Source organism: Penicillium cosmopolitanum (genome assembly GCF_028827165.1).
Source record: "Penicillium cosmopolitanum strain IBT 29677 chromosome Unknown utg000009l:1.0-9042332.0:1.0-9050551.0, whole genome shotgun sequence".
NCBI classification, from domain to species: Eukaryota; Fungi; Ascomycota; class Eurotiomycetes; order Eurotiales; family Aspergillaceae; genus Penicillium; species Penicillium cosmopolitanum.
The window spans coordinates 7,038,276-7,053,528 of NW_026622679.1; the positions used below are offsets into that span (position 1 = coordinate 7,038,276).

Sequence of the window (15,253 nt, forward strand, 5' to 3'; positions counted from 1 at the left end):
TATCTGTTGGTGATTATAATATGTTCTTTTGACTACTTGATCCTTCCTATCGTATACTCCGGAATAAGGAGTATGTTTTTACTTTTCTGATATTGGACCCACTCAAGTGCTTGTGGACATGGCAAGTATGAAACCGCCATGCCGGTGATCTACGTTCCATATCCCTAGATGATGTTTCAGTAAGAGAAAGACCGGACGGTAACACAGAGAAGAGAAGACGAATAGAAAAAGATCAACTCATTTTTCCCTCTTCCCACCTCGACCCACCAGATCTGCGACGTCGCATTAGCACCGATGGAGCCCCATCGTCATCGCCAACACCTGCTCGCGTGATGACAGAACGTGAGCGTTATACTCCGGACATGCTCCCAGGGCCACACCGGCCAATCAGGCGATCAAGCGCAAGGAGAAGAGCATCCCCCGCTATGATGAGACGCGAGTGAAGGCTGGACGCGGGCGACCCTCACGATCGGCAATAAAACGGCCGATTGTGGCCCCGGTGTTTGACCGTGCACGAAAGCGCGTCCAGCCCCTATCCGGCTCTTCCAAGAAGATTGTGGGAGAGACAAAGTGGGCTGGGACTTATGCAGCACAGGCACATCACCGGCATCGGGTGCGATCTGAATGGCCGATAACCGCACCAAGTGGGAATACCCTCGGGGCTGGTCGGAAGGGTGGAGTGTAGGCAGGCTGTGACGTACGGATGAAAGGGGATGTACTCCGTACTCGAGAGGATAGTTCTGTCAACGGAGAGGAACAGAGGATGAAGTGAATTGTAGTAGAAGTAATAAATAAGTAGTATGTGGGAAGTAAGTAGAAAGTAATGACATGCTGTGAGAGTGGAAGTGTGCTGGTGAAAAAACCGGCAAGCAAAGAGCAAAGCAGGTGACGACCCTCGGGAGTGCTCAGTCCTTTTTCTCTTCCCTCTTTTTCTCCTTTCGCCTTCGTCTTTGCCATTCATCGCCCCCTCGCGTTAACTTGACAACCCTCCCCTCCTAGTCTTTTTTAATTTTATTTACTTTCTTTCCATTTTGTATTTCCCTCTCTCTCAATGCCCGGGCATGGCGTTCAACTTCAACTGGTCGCCTTTGATGGCGGACGCGAGTTTTTACTCTCGCGCCCAAGAACTCCTCACAGCCGCCCTCAATAAGTCCCCCAAACCACCCATTATTGTCGACGATATTATTGTCACCGAACTGAATTTGGGATCTATGCCTCCCAACTTGGAGATTTTGGAGATCGGCGATCTGGCCGAGGATCGCTTTCGCGGAATCTTCAAGATGTCCTATTCCGGCGACGCCTTCTTGACCCTCAAGACTCGCGTCCAAGCCAATCCTCTCAACACCTTTCTACTTACACGACCGTCTTTCGCCTCGCCGCAACCGCTTGCTGCTGCGTACGTACTTGCTCCAAAATACAAGCTCCCTCCTCTCTCTCAGCGCATGCGCATGCGCATCATACTGCCGACCAGGACGGGACTTGACTTTCTTTGATCGCGTGGGCTGACCTGTGTCGCATATAGTACTCCCCTCACAATACCTCTTCAAATTACCCTGATCCGACTTCAAACTCTCCGGCTTCGTCATTCTCGTTTTTTCCAAACAAAAAGGAATCACCGTCGTCTTCCGCAACGATCCGCTCGAATCGCTCAAGGTCTCCTCCACCTTCGATTCCATCCCGTTTGTGCGCGATTTCCTGCAAAAAGAAATTGAGGCCCAGCTTCGAATCTTGTTTATGGATGAACTGCCCGCTATTATTCATCGCTTGTCACTGCGCCTCTGGGTTCCCGAATATCGCTCTGGTGAGGAAAACCAAAACGAAACCGACAATACCGAAACCGCAACGAGTGAGGGGCCCGGCCAGGATCCCTTAGCCAGTCCCCCACAAGACCCTGTCGATTCTCTCGGAAACGCCTTGAACGAGTCGGAGATCGCATCGCTGTCCTTGGATTCATCGGTCGAGACCCATTCTCTCTTTTCGCAAAAGAACCTGCTCCGCCTCGCCGCCCTCACCGATTCCCAGCGCACTCTCTCGTTGTTTACCCCGTCTATCCAAGAAGTTGTATATCGCGCATGGACATCTCCGGCCGATGTTAGCGAGTTCCCCTCAAGTGTCGCCTCCCCGCTCAGCCCCGCCCTCTCCCGGACTCACTCCCATGTTGGTAGTCTGGCATCCTCCATCCACGAAACCTCCAGCAATGTTTCTTTACAAAGTCGACCTTCCATCGGTGGCCACTCCTACAGTAGCTATGGTCTGAATGTTAGCACTGGACGTCACTCAAAGGCTCACTCACGGAAGCGCAAGAAGCGAGTGGTGGACCTACGCCGTCCTAAGACCACCGATGACGCCATGAGCGTCAGCGATGACAGCTCTTTTAGAGAATCTACCAGCCCTCCGTCGATCTGCTCCGCGCCGCTGCCCGCCCTCAACGAACAGAACGATGACCCGGTAACACCACCGTTGTCCCCGGAGGCTGGCTTGCACCTCCCATCGATTCCTGAGCGCCATCGCATGAGCATTTCCCGTCCGTCTATCCTCCGCAACACGCAGGACATGCCAGAGCTCTCCTATTCCACTGAGACTATTCGTGCACCGAAGGGAGAGGACATGGATGCTACACCTCGCGCAACTGTGCGTGGTCGCCCCGAGAAGGCGGAAGCTGGCCCCTCATCAATCTCGACCCGCCCGCCACCGCCCGCCACTATCATTCCTCTCAATAAGGAGGAGAAACCCACTGGCGAATCTGTCGATCCCGTTTTGGTGGAACGACTGGCAGGCGAAATCGCTCGTCGTATCCGCGAAGAGAAGTTTGCGCCTAATAGCGCATGCAGCCCCTTCTGGAGCCGCGCTCAAGATGATTCACCACCCCCGGCCTATGGCCACTAAACACTCCGCCTTTTCTTTGTTGTCGAACACTTCTTTTCTCTCTCGAGCAAGACCTCGAGCCTTTTATGACCGTTACGACCTTTATTCATTTTTTTTTTCTTGTTTGGAAGCGGGACTGTACAAAAATCATGGGTTTCAAAGTTTTTGGCGTCTCGTTTCATTTTCCAGGGTTTTTCTTTTCTTTTTTTTTCTTCGATTTCTTTTGTCTACTCTTTTTTCGTTGGATACCACACTCATTTGAGTCATTTGTGTATTATCTTGGGCAATTGGGATACAGGGGGATATATCCATTATATATAGGACTGGGACTTGAATTTGGACATTTACTATCTATCCCTCGTGTGCTATTCCCAGATCATTGTAGTATACTAGGCATATCTTGTAGATACGAGTCGTGGAGTATGAGTACTCCGAGTCGTAGTTCTGTGCGGCAAATGGCAAAAAACTGGAGAAAGTCCGTGGGGGGCGCTAAGGCCAGCACAGCTTAGCTCCGCATTCGCATTTCGCCTTCTCTCAACCTCCTTTCCCTTCCATCCCCCAACATCTTCCTCCTCCATCGCAATCATGGCGGGTGTGTTCAAGAATGTGTTTGGCTCCCCTGGGGCTGCCAACCCTGATGATGGTGAGTGCTCAATTGCGCCATTGCTTCCCTTTCCCCCCACCCAACAACTAACAACTGTCAGATTTCGCCGACTTCGTCGAGGCCCCGAACCCATCGCCCGCGTCGCTTGTCGCCGACACGACCACTGTCCCAGCCCTCAACACAGCCGGTGCCGTCCCCTACACAAAATGGTACCGAGTCTGGGAGCGCACCTCGCCCAAGGACTTCATGCAGGAGGCCATGATCATGCCATTCATCCTGGTGATCGTCCTCTTCCACGTCTGGGGTACACGGAAGAACCGGAGCCAGGCCCGCAAGTGGGCGCAGGCTCATATCCCCGCGCTGCAGAAGGAATTCTCGGTTGTTGGCTTCGATGGAATCGCGCGTCCCGGCCCGGAGGAGGGCGCCGACTCCGTCACCGTCGAGTTGACCAACCCGGAGAACCTGCTGAAGGAGCGAGCGGCGAACGAGTTCGCCGCATATGCGACCGGTCGTCAGAACATTGCCTTCCTCGATATCTCGCTGAAGCTCCCCAAGCGCTATAACCCTGTCACCTACATCATGGAATATGTCTTCAGCTTCTTCTTCGAGAGCTGGGAGGCACCTACCCAGAAGTATGAGGCTCTGATGTACGCTTTTGACGGCAAGGAGAAGGATCTGATTCCGGTTCTGGGCAAGGATACTTCTTCGTTGAAGGTCAACCAGTCTACCTATGATGGATTCATCTGGGCTGTTGTTCACAAGAGCCACATGGGCAAGTTCCGCACCGATCGCTACGACGCCTCGATGACTTTCTCCAAGGACCACCCTAAGCTCCCCTCCTGGGTGACTGTCATGTCTGAGAGCGCCGAGATTACCGAGAACCTTCTTACGGCGGACTTGGTGCAGGCTATTGAGAATGCGGGCCACGACTTCGAGTATCTGATTGTCACTGACCAGCCCGTCGACAAGCCTACCAAGTAAGCAATGATCAAATGAGCTCATTCTATCAGCTAAGCTAACGGTCTCCCCAGGATCGATGAGACCACCCCGAAGAAGCGCCTTCAGTTGTCCGTCAACATCAGCTCCGACTACTCCTCGACTCTGCCTCTCTTCAACCAATACCTCCGCCTCCCCGACCGACTCGTCCAAGTGGCTCACTGGCGTGGAGAGGTCATGCGCAAGGTGCGCAATGCCCGCGAGGAGGAGATCAAGAAGCTCCGCCGCGTTGAGGAGGAAGAGAAGGCCGAGGAGCGCAAGCTGGCTGCGGAGAAGGTTAAGAAGGAGGACCGCGAGCGTCTTCTCCGCGGCATGAATGCCGAGGAGCAACGCAAGTTCCTGGACCGCGAGAGCCAGAAGAACCAGCGCAAGTCTCAGAAGAAATACAGCCGCAAGGGTTGAGTTTGAGTGATAATTATGGGGATGGTTCGCATGGATGATGACAATGGACGATGGCATAACGGGGTTATAGGGATGGGACCATTCACCTTTCGCCTTTCTACTCCCTCTCGATCGAATCCGACTGCAAGCTACGGCTACTATGGTCAGGTCCACATTGAGAGGGAGAATTGTTTTACTTCACCTTTTTTTATTTCCCTGTTTTCCCTCTAGTTTTGTTTTGATACCTTGGCCTGCAGATGTACTCATACCTGAAATGCCCGACAGTTCCGATCTTGGGTGGCTTAGTGCTGTTGTCCTCAGTGGCAGCCCTCTCTTTCCAATGCTAATCTTGCCTGCATCAAACCCTGCTTTTGCCTGCGTTTTGCTTGCATTTGCTTCCAATTCTCTTCTCGTGGCAGTCACGCTGTACTTTGCTTACTTTTCTTGCCTTTTCTTACCTCGCTGCACCTTCCTCGTATCTGCCCTTGCCAACTTGACGGCTTTGTTTGCTTGTCTTGGCTTCATCTTCTTCTTCTACCCGAGGGTTGACTGCTTTACTTCCACTTCTATTGTCCTCATCTCATACTTCCCCTCAATCTTATAAGATCCTCCCCCACCCACGCTGTTGTACTTTCACTCGTTCAGCACTTAGCAGGGCTGTCCCTCTTCTATACTTCTACTCTAAAATCACTCACACGCTCTGAACCCTATCAAAATGCATCTACTTCCTTTTTTGACCACAGTCCTTCCTTTCATGGCCTCTCTATCATCGGCCACCCCAGTCGAACTCGCCACCCGTCAGACAACCTCCAAAGTCGCCGTCGGCGCTGTGATTAACAGTTGCGTGGTCCCAGGTACAATCGCACTGACATTCGACGACGGGCCTTGGGACTATACCCATACTCTTCTCGACACACTCGCCGAGTACAATGCCGTCGCCACATTCTTTTTAAACGGAATCAACAAAGGCAGCATCACATCTTACCCGGACATACTCCAACGGGCCGTGGCAGAAGGTCACCAACTCGGCTCACACACGTATGTTTACGGAAACCACTTCCCCTTTCTTCTCCCTGTCTTGTCCTCAGATCCCTCGGGGAGATGTAGCCCATTCTAACAAACCCCGTCCCCAGTTGGAGCCACCCATACCTCGAAACCCTAGATCACGCCGCGATCCTCTCGCAAATGACCCTTCTCGAAGACGAATTCGTCCAAATTCTCGGCTACTTCCCTTCTTATATGCGCGTTCCATATCTCTCGTCCAATGATGCGATCCTAGCCGCTATGGCCGAGTTGGGGTATCGTGTTATTGGCGCGAGCATCGATACAAAAGACTATGAGAATGACGACGCGGGTCTCATTTGGAAGAGTTTCGAGAAATTTCGTCTCGAGCTTGATGCCGGTGGTTCGATTGTGTTGTCGCATGATACACATTTTTACACCGTTGAGACCTTGGTGGATAATATGCTGCAGGAGATTCGATCAAGAGGGTTGAAGGGTATGTTGTGTTGTCGCTCTTCACTTTATTTGGCTTCTTCTTCTCTTGGCTTTTGGAACGTGCTGACCTTTGTAGCTGTTACTGTTGCTGGCGTCTCGGAGATTCAGGCAACTGGTACCGCACTTCGCGATAGGCGTGGCTGGTCGAGGGTATGGTCACGATATAATATCGAGCTCCCGAAGTCGGTGTGCTGCGCGGATGCTATGTTTATTGCGTTGTTTCGGGTGAGGGTTGGCTTCCCGTATATAAAGTATCCTTATGGCGCATAGCATGACGAAGTGTTATCTGTTCAACTTCAAGTTCTCTACTAAATGGGCTCTCGCCTGCGGTGGACAACCCTGGAATCAACTGGCATTGTCGAAAGTACTAGTATTAGTCGAGCGTCGTTCTGGGAATTTTATCTATCCATTTTGAAGCAATAATCAATGCCATCCTCTTATCTATGTCAACTTGGATTTCTATTGTGTTAAATTTATGTACTCGACTTTAAGAGATTGATACTTTGATAACATTGCCTCTAGCTGAACGAGGAGCACAAAGTCCGTGTAGCACCTAGAAGTTTCAAGCATGGAAAATGGGTGTTTTACAACTAATAAATATGACAGTCATAATTTCAGTATTTATATGACCGCATTGGACCCATTGGTCGCCCAAACACTCAACAGCCGTCCCACATGTAAGCACTAGCTACGGAATTTGGAATGATGCTCCATGCTCCCGTTTTTAGGCTGCCCATGAAGAGTTTAAACTCATCAGCACAGAGTGTCATGTCATTTCCTTTTCTCAACCTCCTCCCACTAGTATCTTGATTTTACAGTCCAATCACAAGAAAAGCCCACGCCAAGATGGCCGCAACAGAAGCACCGCCAAAGAAAGCGACAGGCGACGGCCTACTCATTATCAACGCGGGCTTATTCCGCAGCGCCACCAAATCAATGGCCCTCGCATACCGAATCCTAGGCTTCAAAACACACCACGGTCTACTAGAAGAAGTCGCAGAAATACCCTGGGTCTCCCTCGAAAAAGCTGCCGAAGCGACATGGCCATCTACGCCAAACGCCCGGCCCCGAGCAAGCTTCACGCGTGAAGACTGGGACGAGCTGTGGGGGAATAAATACGACGCCGTCACAGACCTAGCCTCGCCTTTTACACTGGAACTCATAAGTGCCTACCCAAACGCAAAGGTGGTAATTGTGCAGCGTGACTTCGAGAACTGGTGGCCTAGTTTTCAGACTGAAATTCTCGACCGTGTCATGCTTCAGCCGATGGCTGCTATTAACGGGTTTCTGGGCTTACATCTAATGGGGATTCCTGCTGTACAGGCGATGCGGAAGATCCATTTTGGCTTCTTTGGTGCGAAGAGTCATGGGGAGATTCGGGACCGTGCGAGATCGGTATATGAGGCTTATTATCGCGATGTGAGGGCGATGGTTCCGGAAGAGCGGAAACTTGAATATCGGATTGGTGATGGGTGGGAACCTCTCTGTCGGTTTTTAGGGGTTGATGTTCCCGGTGTGCCGTTCCTCTAGGGATAATCATTCGGCTTCGCATGATCAGGAGGCAAGGGCTAGGGTGAGGCTTATTTGGACTGCTGGTGCTAAGGTTGCGGTGCCGCTTGTGCTTGGGTTGGTTGCTGTCTGGGCTGGGCTTGCGTATAAATAGTAGGATAATACCGTGCCTACTAGCACTAACAAAGGGTGAATCGAGGTGAATATCGGATATGTTCGCATTAGAAAAATTATATTAAATCATGGCATAGACACCAAATTGATCATGGAACGAAATGTTATATGAAACGAATTGAAATCTGAATTGCCCCTACCCAAATCATGGTGAGGTACTGCCAGTGTATAAAAATGTCCAAAGAAACAATAGTGATCGACTAGGCAGGGACTCTGCAATCCAAAGTCCCTTGACTTCATTATTTGTAGGTCTATAAGACCATCTAATAGCATTTCTCCAAGAAGGAAGGAGAAACTAAGAAGAAAAAATGAATGCTGAAAATGCTTTCCGAGATGAACACCCACGAAGTTGTCTTAGTTATCCTCAAGGGGAGCGTAGGTGATGCCAAAGTTGACACTGCGAATGGTCTCGTAGCCCTTCGAGCTGTGACGGTCACCGAAGATCTTAAGAGCACGCACAATCATAGTGTAGTTGCCTTCCGGAACATACGAGCCGTTGGCAAGTTGACCCTGCCAGGAAGTAACAGTAGGGGCAGTGCTGATCCCATCAACAGTTCTGGCAAGGGCAGTCTGCTCGGAAATCAAGAGAATGGGGCCACCCTTCGCTGACTTAACGCCAACGAGGAGCAGATCCGTACCCATGGAGAGAATGGGTGCGAAAACGGGGTAGGTGGTGTTGGCCTGCTCTGATGTGGCGTTCTGGTTTGACACAATGAATTGGTGGTCGGCCTTCACAGGCTCCTTGGTGCTGCTATCGGTCAGGACGTTGTTACCGTCCTTGGTGTCCATGATAGTAACGTTGCGCATGTCGGTGGCAACACCCAGATAAGGAACGGAGAAAGAATCGCTGGATGAAGTGCCGTTGAAAGTGATGTATCCGCTGTAGACAGGGATCAGGCGCGAGTCGAGACCCTTAGGGGGTGTAGCAGTGACCTTGAGGACAGCAGACTCACCAGCAGGGACGCTAACGCTGGATGAGCTGAACTCAAGCGAGGCGCCCTGGCTGGTGCGATTGACGAAATTACCAAGCTTGTTCTCCTTGGGGATAGTGCTGTTGCCGTCGAGTGTGAAGACAGTGGCGGCGCCGACGTGGCCGATAGTGTAAACACGGGGCGATGAATCGGTGTTGTTGATGCGGATATAGGCCGGGGCGATATGCTGGGTGTCATTGAACGAGATGGTGCTGATGTTGAACTTGGTAGTGGCGTGCACAAACTTGTAGGCATCGATCAGACCGCCACCCTGTTGGGCAACAGATCCTAGGAAAGGTGAAGCGGTGACACCGTCATGGAAGACATTGGGGTTGGCAGTGGTGGACAGCAGAGCCTTGATCTCGGCGGGACTGACCTTGCCCTTACCGCGAGCCTCCATCAAAAGAGCAACGCAACCAGCCACGTAGGGAGTGGCCATAGAGGTACCACTCTCGATAGCATAGCCACCCTCAGGGAGAGGCCAGGTCGACAGCATAAATCCACCCACTCCAGAGACAGCGGTCGATGGAAGAATCTCATTGCTAGGACCCCACTGGGTGAATTCACTGATCTGGCCGCCGGACTGAGGGTTGGTCTCGTTAATGAAGATGGTCTTTGCAAACTCGGCACTGGTCATATTCAGAGTGACATCGGCGCCAGATGCGACCAGGTTGACGAATTTCTCGCCAGTCTGGGCGGAGAGCATTCCATACCCACTCAGGCTGTCGTTCACAGCAGAAAACTCGTAGGTACCAGGCTCGTTGAGGTAGATCAGGATGTTCTTCGCTCCGGCCTGGATAGCATTAGCCTGCTGAACTCGACTGCTACAGCCACCATAGCGGATCAGAACAATCTTGTCGGAGAGGTCGGGGTGGGTTCCGGTCCACGGCTCGCAGGAATCATTGACGATAGATGTGTTAAGGCTGCCAGGGTACAGGCCATAGGTGCCGTTCTTGAAGTCGTGGCTAGCCGCCGGCTGCCAGCCGAACTGCTGAGTACCGTTGGAGGTGTGGTATGTAGCGCCAGTGAGCAGCAGAGGACTATACTTGTTGTTGAAGGATCCAATGCCAACTCCAGCAGGGTTGTCGATACCGTTGGAGCCCAGGAACACGCCGCTGGCTCCGTCGTTACCAGCGGCGATGAAGGAGGGAATACCAGCTTCGGCCAGCCTCTGGACTGTTTGTCCGAATGGCTCGTCACTCCAGCCCTTGTAACTACCAAAAGAGGCAGAGATGATGTCGACCTTGTCTTCGTACGCTCTCTTAAACGCGGCGGTGATGATGTCAGTGCTGTATGTCACCTTTTGTTTTCCAAGGATCTTGTAATGACCAAGAGTCACGTTCGGGGCCACACCAGTGAACCCGTAGGGGTTGCTCTGAGCAGCAATCAATCCAGAAGTGTGAGTTCCTGTGGAAAAGAATTAGACGACAAGTTTAACATCGTTTACCGATTGTCTCTGTGTGTGAACATACCGTGGCCGGAATGGCCTTCATACGGGTCAGTGGTGTTGTCCAAGAAATTCCAGCCGAATTCAACCAGGCAGCCCTTTCCAAAGCAGCCACCAAGGGCGGGATGCGTATAATCAATACCCGTGTCAATAACAACCACTTTGATACCAGTTCCCAGGTAGCCTTCCTGGCGCAGTTTGTCAACACCGGTCATAATGTGAGGATAGTCGTTGCTTTCGTGACCCGCGGTATCACGGCGACGGAAACCGTGAGAGCTAGCAGAGCGGCGGGCATGAGAGTTGTGCGCTACACTCGAAACTTCACTCTTGGGTTGTTCCAACTCCCTGACGGGGGACACCTTCTTCACTGCAGCCCATGAAGAGATCTGTTTAATAACGGCAGCTTCGTTCTTGTCATCCTCGAGAGTGAATGAACCACCGTGGAAGAGATCGAAAGACAGGTCATGGTTAAGAGTTGCTTGAATGCCGTGTTTGTTTAGAGTAGACAGGAAGCTTGCAGATGACTATTCGAATCAGTAGATTAGCAGATAGCCCGTTGATCCCAGTTGACGCGTAAGAATAGACGAACAGTCTGGGAGTTGGCAAACTCGACAATGTACTTCTGCGCGATGGGGTCACCGTGGCCAGCCAGAGCCACCGGAAGTGCTGCTAGGAACGCGCCCAGCCATGGCCAGAGAGGGGCCATATTTTAAAGAAAGTGGTTTGTTCCGGAGTAGTAAAAGAGTGACTGGGAACAAGAAGCAATGAGAGGATGACAGGGGAGGGGAGGAGATTTAGGTATATGCAGGCTGGCTGTCAAAAACAAAACACTGCAAGTGCCGGCCCCTGATTTCTCTTCCATACTCATCGATAATCCATCAAAATGTCAACCTTAATACCCTACTTTGTTGATTTTTCTGCTGATCCGAAAGCCCTTGATGGGCCCGAATCCCGTAATCGTTCGTGATCGGCATCGATAGCCGTCGATCTATGACTATTCCGGCTAGCGCATCGGGCCCGGCAATCAGGATCCAACCGTGATTGGCCTTTCGGAGATTACCTCAACCTTCGATCTGTGGTTCGTTCTGTGGTTCGACAAAGTCGGCCCTACAAAGCTCTCTTCAGCTGTGCGATCGGGGCAGTGCTATTGAATGCCAAGCTCGGCTTTTATTTATTACGTATTGGCACTACAGACAGTGTTGGGGTACCATTCACCAAATAGCATCGTTTATGAGGTACGAAGCGGTCGTCTGAAATTGTCCTCGTTCCAAGAACTATCACATCATACAGTTCTATCTACTGTCTCCTTTGATCAAGATACTTGAGTGCCAAGAGTCAACTATGGAATCGATCGTCATAGGCTCGCCAAGATAAATGACTTCTTTCTTCCTATGGGACTCCAGGTTGATCATACGGAAGTTCCGGTAGGCTGAGTGAGGTTCTCATTGAAGTTTGCTATTCGAGATAACGAGAAGAAGTGTAAATTCAATTTCATGCTATGTGCCGAGTACTCTATTTCCAAAAATAAAATAAAAAACCAAATACATCGTGAAATGAAGATATGTGAAGCCTTTGGAAGGCAGAAAAATAACAACAATCTGTCGAGCCATCGATCTGATCTGTGAGTCCGGAGACGCTCAATAATGACCTTTTAGTTGATCTCAACAGTCCGGTTCAAAGTCTCGAGGTAGGGGTAATTTCCCGCCTAAATTCCAGAGTTAGCCCAGTCTGAGTCTACAATCTCATCGGAATGAATTAATACTTACACCAACGAGGGCGAAATGGGCGATGTTGATCTGGGCCTTGCCATCCTTAATACTGGAGGGGATTGTGACAGTAAAGTTCTCGTAAGGAGGAGCGCTAGACTCGTGGTATACGGGCTTGAAGTCGCCGTGGTAAAGGATGGTGCCCATTGTGTCCGTGGGAGCCATGCAAGGCGAAGAAGCACACGAGGAGATACCAATTGCGACTGACAGCTCAGTCGATCCGGTCAGGGAGTTCTAGTGGTGATATTAGCAACTTGAATTCGTGAAACATGGCCTATGGTGTCGTTCTTCACACATACAGGTCGCTGGATCTGCACCACAGTATCGCTGCCAGCCTCGAGCTTTTGACCCTCGGCGGGATATCCAATGCCGGCATTCTGAGCCAGAGCGACGCTGGCGATGGCTGCGAGAGAGACAAGGAACTTCATATTATCGGCTGAGGTGGTAAAAAGGGTTGAAATACAGATATAAAACGTGTTTCAGAACGAATGTACAGTTAGAAGATGTACAGTTAGAAGATGTTTAGATGAAGATGGATGAGATGTGATTGTATCTAGGGTGTGGAGGAATATCATGGGGTATTTATAACCTCGAATAAATCTGGCCTGCAATTAAATCGACTTTTAACCAGAACAACCAAGGTTTCAAGACAACCATGGTCCCGGGGTGGTGATTCGCCAAGTCTCAGGCAGATCGCGGTGAAGTGTCTCGGTAAGCTGCCCAATGCCAATGTTTCTCATCTCCTTGTGGATCCCCTTTTTGCGGATGGCCCAATCAAGTCTACCCAGGGGGCCTTGGAATAACCAGTTTGTACCAAAGAATTGATTCTCCACGCCAGGACTGTGAAGTTCTTTTTTTGGGTTGGCCCCTTGAAATCCATCGGATGGTTACCCCGGGACTGGTGATGGCGGCGCGGCGATCCGGCACTTGAGGCGCCCAGGGCCGGGCGGGTGTCAGGGGGGCTAAGCCGTACGCCATCAAGCCACCGGGCTGCCTAATTTGCATTTTACATCACCCAAAAGCTCAACGGATGTGGCCGGATGTAGTAGTTGTTGTTGAGTAAAGCTATTTTAAGGGTGCTTCTAATGCAAGGCTTAGCGGTCTGCTCACCAATAAAATGTTTCAGGTAAGCTTCCAAACTCACAATGACCACAAGGCTGGAAACGCCTCTAGTCTACGTAACTATTACCAGAAAGGGGGTTTGCAGGGTCAGCTGTCTAAGACTTCGCCAAGGAGAAATTAGTAGATAGATCAACTTCTTATGGCTAATCTCACGAGTCGTTTCATCAATTTCAGATACAATCCACTCAAATGGCATAGGGTGCTTTAAGCTTGTAGGCTGGTGTTATTTCTAACCAACCCGTCTCTAATCAATTAGCTGCAACTGTGCTATTTTTACCAAGGATCACTGGCATGGTAGCATTTCTCTTATTTTATGCGAAATTGTCCTTATTTTCTGCTTTTGATTTATGAATTCCGATGAAGAGGTTGAATATAACCTTGGAAGTTTGTGACCTGCCTTTTTTTTTTTTGCTGGGGCGGCCTTTTCGTACAGGAAAGGGTTCTTAAGTTGGAGACTGCAGTGGCTAGGGCTCTAACAAAACTACTGACCTCTCAGACCTCTATGAGCTCTTAGGATATTGATGTCCTGAGGACGTAAAAATCCGATGTTACGCGAAAAGTTCATTTCTTAATGCCAAAATTAGATTGCGTAGATTGCGCGAAATTCAAGTTTGTGTTGCAAAGTCGAACTGATACCAAGGTTGATCTTGCTGTGGAATATAGCGAGTAGAAATAGATCAACGACCTACCAAATCAAGTTGAGAAGTTGGAACGCCTCAAATAGTACTATTTCACCTGATCGACAAATTCGTTACAAATTTTAATCCCACATAGTCCTCGTGCTTTTTCTCGTCACAACTTGAAGATGTATACAGGGCGTCGATCAGTACTGCCTCCACGCTAGGTGTCCGATAACTCAGTGCTAGTTAGTAGGTGTGTCTCGACCGAACGATAATTCGCGACCACTAATTCGCTTTCGATCAATAGAAACAGCTGCTTGGCCACTCTGCTTTCGCGGTTTCCTTGAAGGTAGAGAGTCACCGTGCTTCCGCGACGATCTTTAGATGAATTATGTCTAGAAAGTCCTAGCTCCACAATTGTTTAATTCATTGACAGGCTTCCCTCCATCTTGACTTTACCCTGAACTCTAATCACAATACAAGATAATGTAGATTGTGGGTATAACTCCAGAGAAAATGAACCAATTAGAGGAGCAGCACAAAGGCCAAATATTATAAGTTCTTTAAGAGACCGGTTATTTTGTACTATGAAGTGATCTTTTCTGTGGGCCTTTGGCCCTTTGCTGTGTTGAGGGGTGGGGGAAGTTCGAAGAGCCTTAAATGCTTAATTAGTATTGAGGTCAACTCTGTACCCTCGTGGCATGACCTCGAGAGACAGTGCTGGATTTATATCAAAATTTGGTAACCCAAGTGGCCGTAGATAAATTTAAGGCCCAATGAACAGGATTATTCTATCAAGATTCTTCTGAAACTATATGCGAAAGAAATCATGGGTCAGAATCTGTCTCATTTGTGTCGTCTCACAGGGAAGTGATCGGTTCTTTGAAGTGGCAAATTTTACAGAATGGCAACTTGAAGTCATTGATGGGTATTAACTTGTGTGCTCAAAGTACTCCTACCCCGTCCCCATGTGAGTTTGCAAAAGAATGACTTGTAGTTCGCAGAAAATACGCCGATCGCAACTTTATCAGGTTAGATCAATCCCAATCTTAGAGACCGGAACATAATTTCCTATCTCGGCTGGATTGACCTGACCGACCTCGGGATCAGATGTTTTGGATCAATAATCCTCAAGGCATCAGTATGTCACAAGATGCTTGAAAATAGAAAGGGAATGAACTGAGTTTCCATGTGAGTTCATGATACGAACTCCAACCTGCCATAAACAGGCGCTGAAGATTCTGTTGTCTTAGCGTCGCAAATTGCAATACGATTCTAAGCGCTAATGACGTCAAATCATG

General features: G+C 49.9%; 7 protein-coding genes across 7 annotated transcripts; 5 read left to right on the top strand and 2 right to left on the bottom strand.

Moving 5' to 3' along the window:
* Positions 1–171: 171 nt before the first annotated feature.
* N7509_010719 (uncharacterized protein) lies at positions 172–685 on the top strand (the record flags this gene model as incomplete). Its single annotated transcript, XM_056635356.1, has 2 exons — positions 172–179; positions 373–685. The coding sequence occupies 2 exons, from the start codon at positions 172–174 to the stop codon at positions 683–685; spliced, it is 321 nt and encodes a 106-aa protein (XP_056485976.1).
* A 376-nt stretch (positions 686–1,061) lies between these two features.
* On the top strand, positions 1,062–2,886 carry N7509_010720 (MDM34 family protein; the record flags this gene model as incomplete). The annotated part of the gene is given in 3 exon segments (XM_056635357.1): positions 1,062–1,396; positions 1,523–1,590; positions 1,610–2,886. 3 exon segments carry the CDS (start codon positions 1,062–1,064, stop codon positions 2,884–2,886), a joined length of 1,680 nt encoding a protein of 559 aa, XP_056485977.1.
* A 564-nt stretch (positions 2,887–3,450) lies between these two features.
* Positions 3,451–4,867, top strand: N7509_010721 (CCDC47 family protein; the record flags this gene model as incomplete). The annotated part of the gene is made up of 3 exons (XM_056635358.1): positions 3,451–3,508; positions 3,570–4,446; positions 4,501–4,867. 3 exons carry the CDS (start codon positions 3,451–3,453, stop codon positions 4,865–4,867), a joined length of 1,302 nt encoding a protein of 433 aa, XP_056485978.1.
* Positions 4,868–5,561: 694 nt separating this feature from the next.
* N7509_010722 (chitin deacetylase) lies at positions 5,562–6,937 on the top strand (the record flags this gene model as incomplete). Its single annotated transcript, XM_056635359.1, has 4 exons — positions 5,562–5,884; positions 5,980–6,344; positions 6,420–6,493; positions 6,866–6,937. The coding sequence occupies 4 exons, from the start codon at positions 5,562–5,564 to the stop codon at positions 6,935–6,937; spliced, it is 834 nt and encodes a 277-aa protein (XP_056485979.1).
* A 252-nt stretch (positions 6,938–7,189) lies between these two features.
* N7509_010723 (sulfotransferase family protein) lies at positions 7,190–7,873 on the top strand (the record flags this gene model as incomplete). The annotated part of the gene is made up of 1 exon (XM_056635360.1): positions 7,190–7,873. One exon carries the CDS (start codon positions 7,190–7,192, stop codon positions 7,871–7,873), a length of 684 nt encoding a protein of 227 aa, XP_056485980.1.
* A 507-nt stretch (positions 7,874–8,380) lies between these two features.
* Positions 8,381–11,150, bottom strand: N7509_010724 (uncharacterized protein; the record flags this gene model as incomplete). Its single annotated transcript, XM_056635361.1, has 3 exons — positions 8,381–10,404; positions 10,470–10,968; positions 11,034–11,150. The coding sequence occupies 3 exons, from the start codon at positions 11,148–11,150 to the stop codon at positions 8,381–8,383; spliced, it is 2,640 nt and encodes an 879-aa protein (XP_056485981.1).
* Positions 11,151–12,095: 945 nt separating this feature from the next.
* N7509_010725 (uncharacterized protein) lies at positions 12,096–12,638 on the bottom strand (the record flags this gene model as incomplete). The annotated part of the gene is made up of 3 exons (XM_056635362.1): positions 12,096–12,149; positions 12,211–12,444; positions 12,510–12,638. 3 exons carry the CDS (start codon positions 12,636–12,638, stop codon positions 12,096–12,098), a joined length of 417 nt encoding a protein of 138 aa, XP_056485982.1.
* Positions 12,639–15,253: the final 2,615 nt, after the last annotated feature.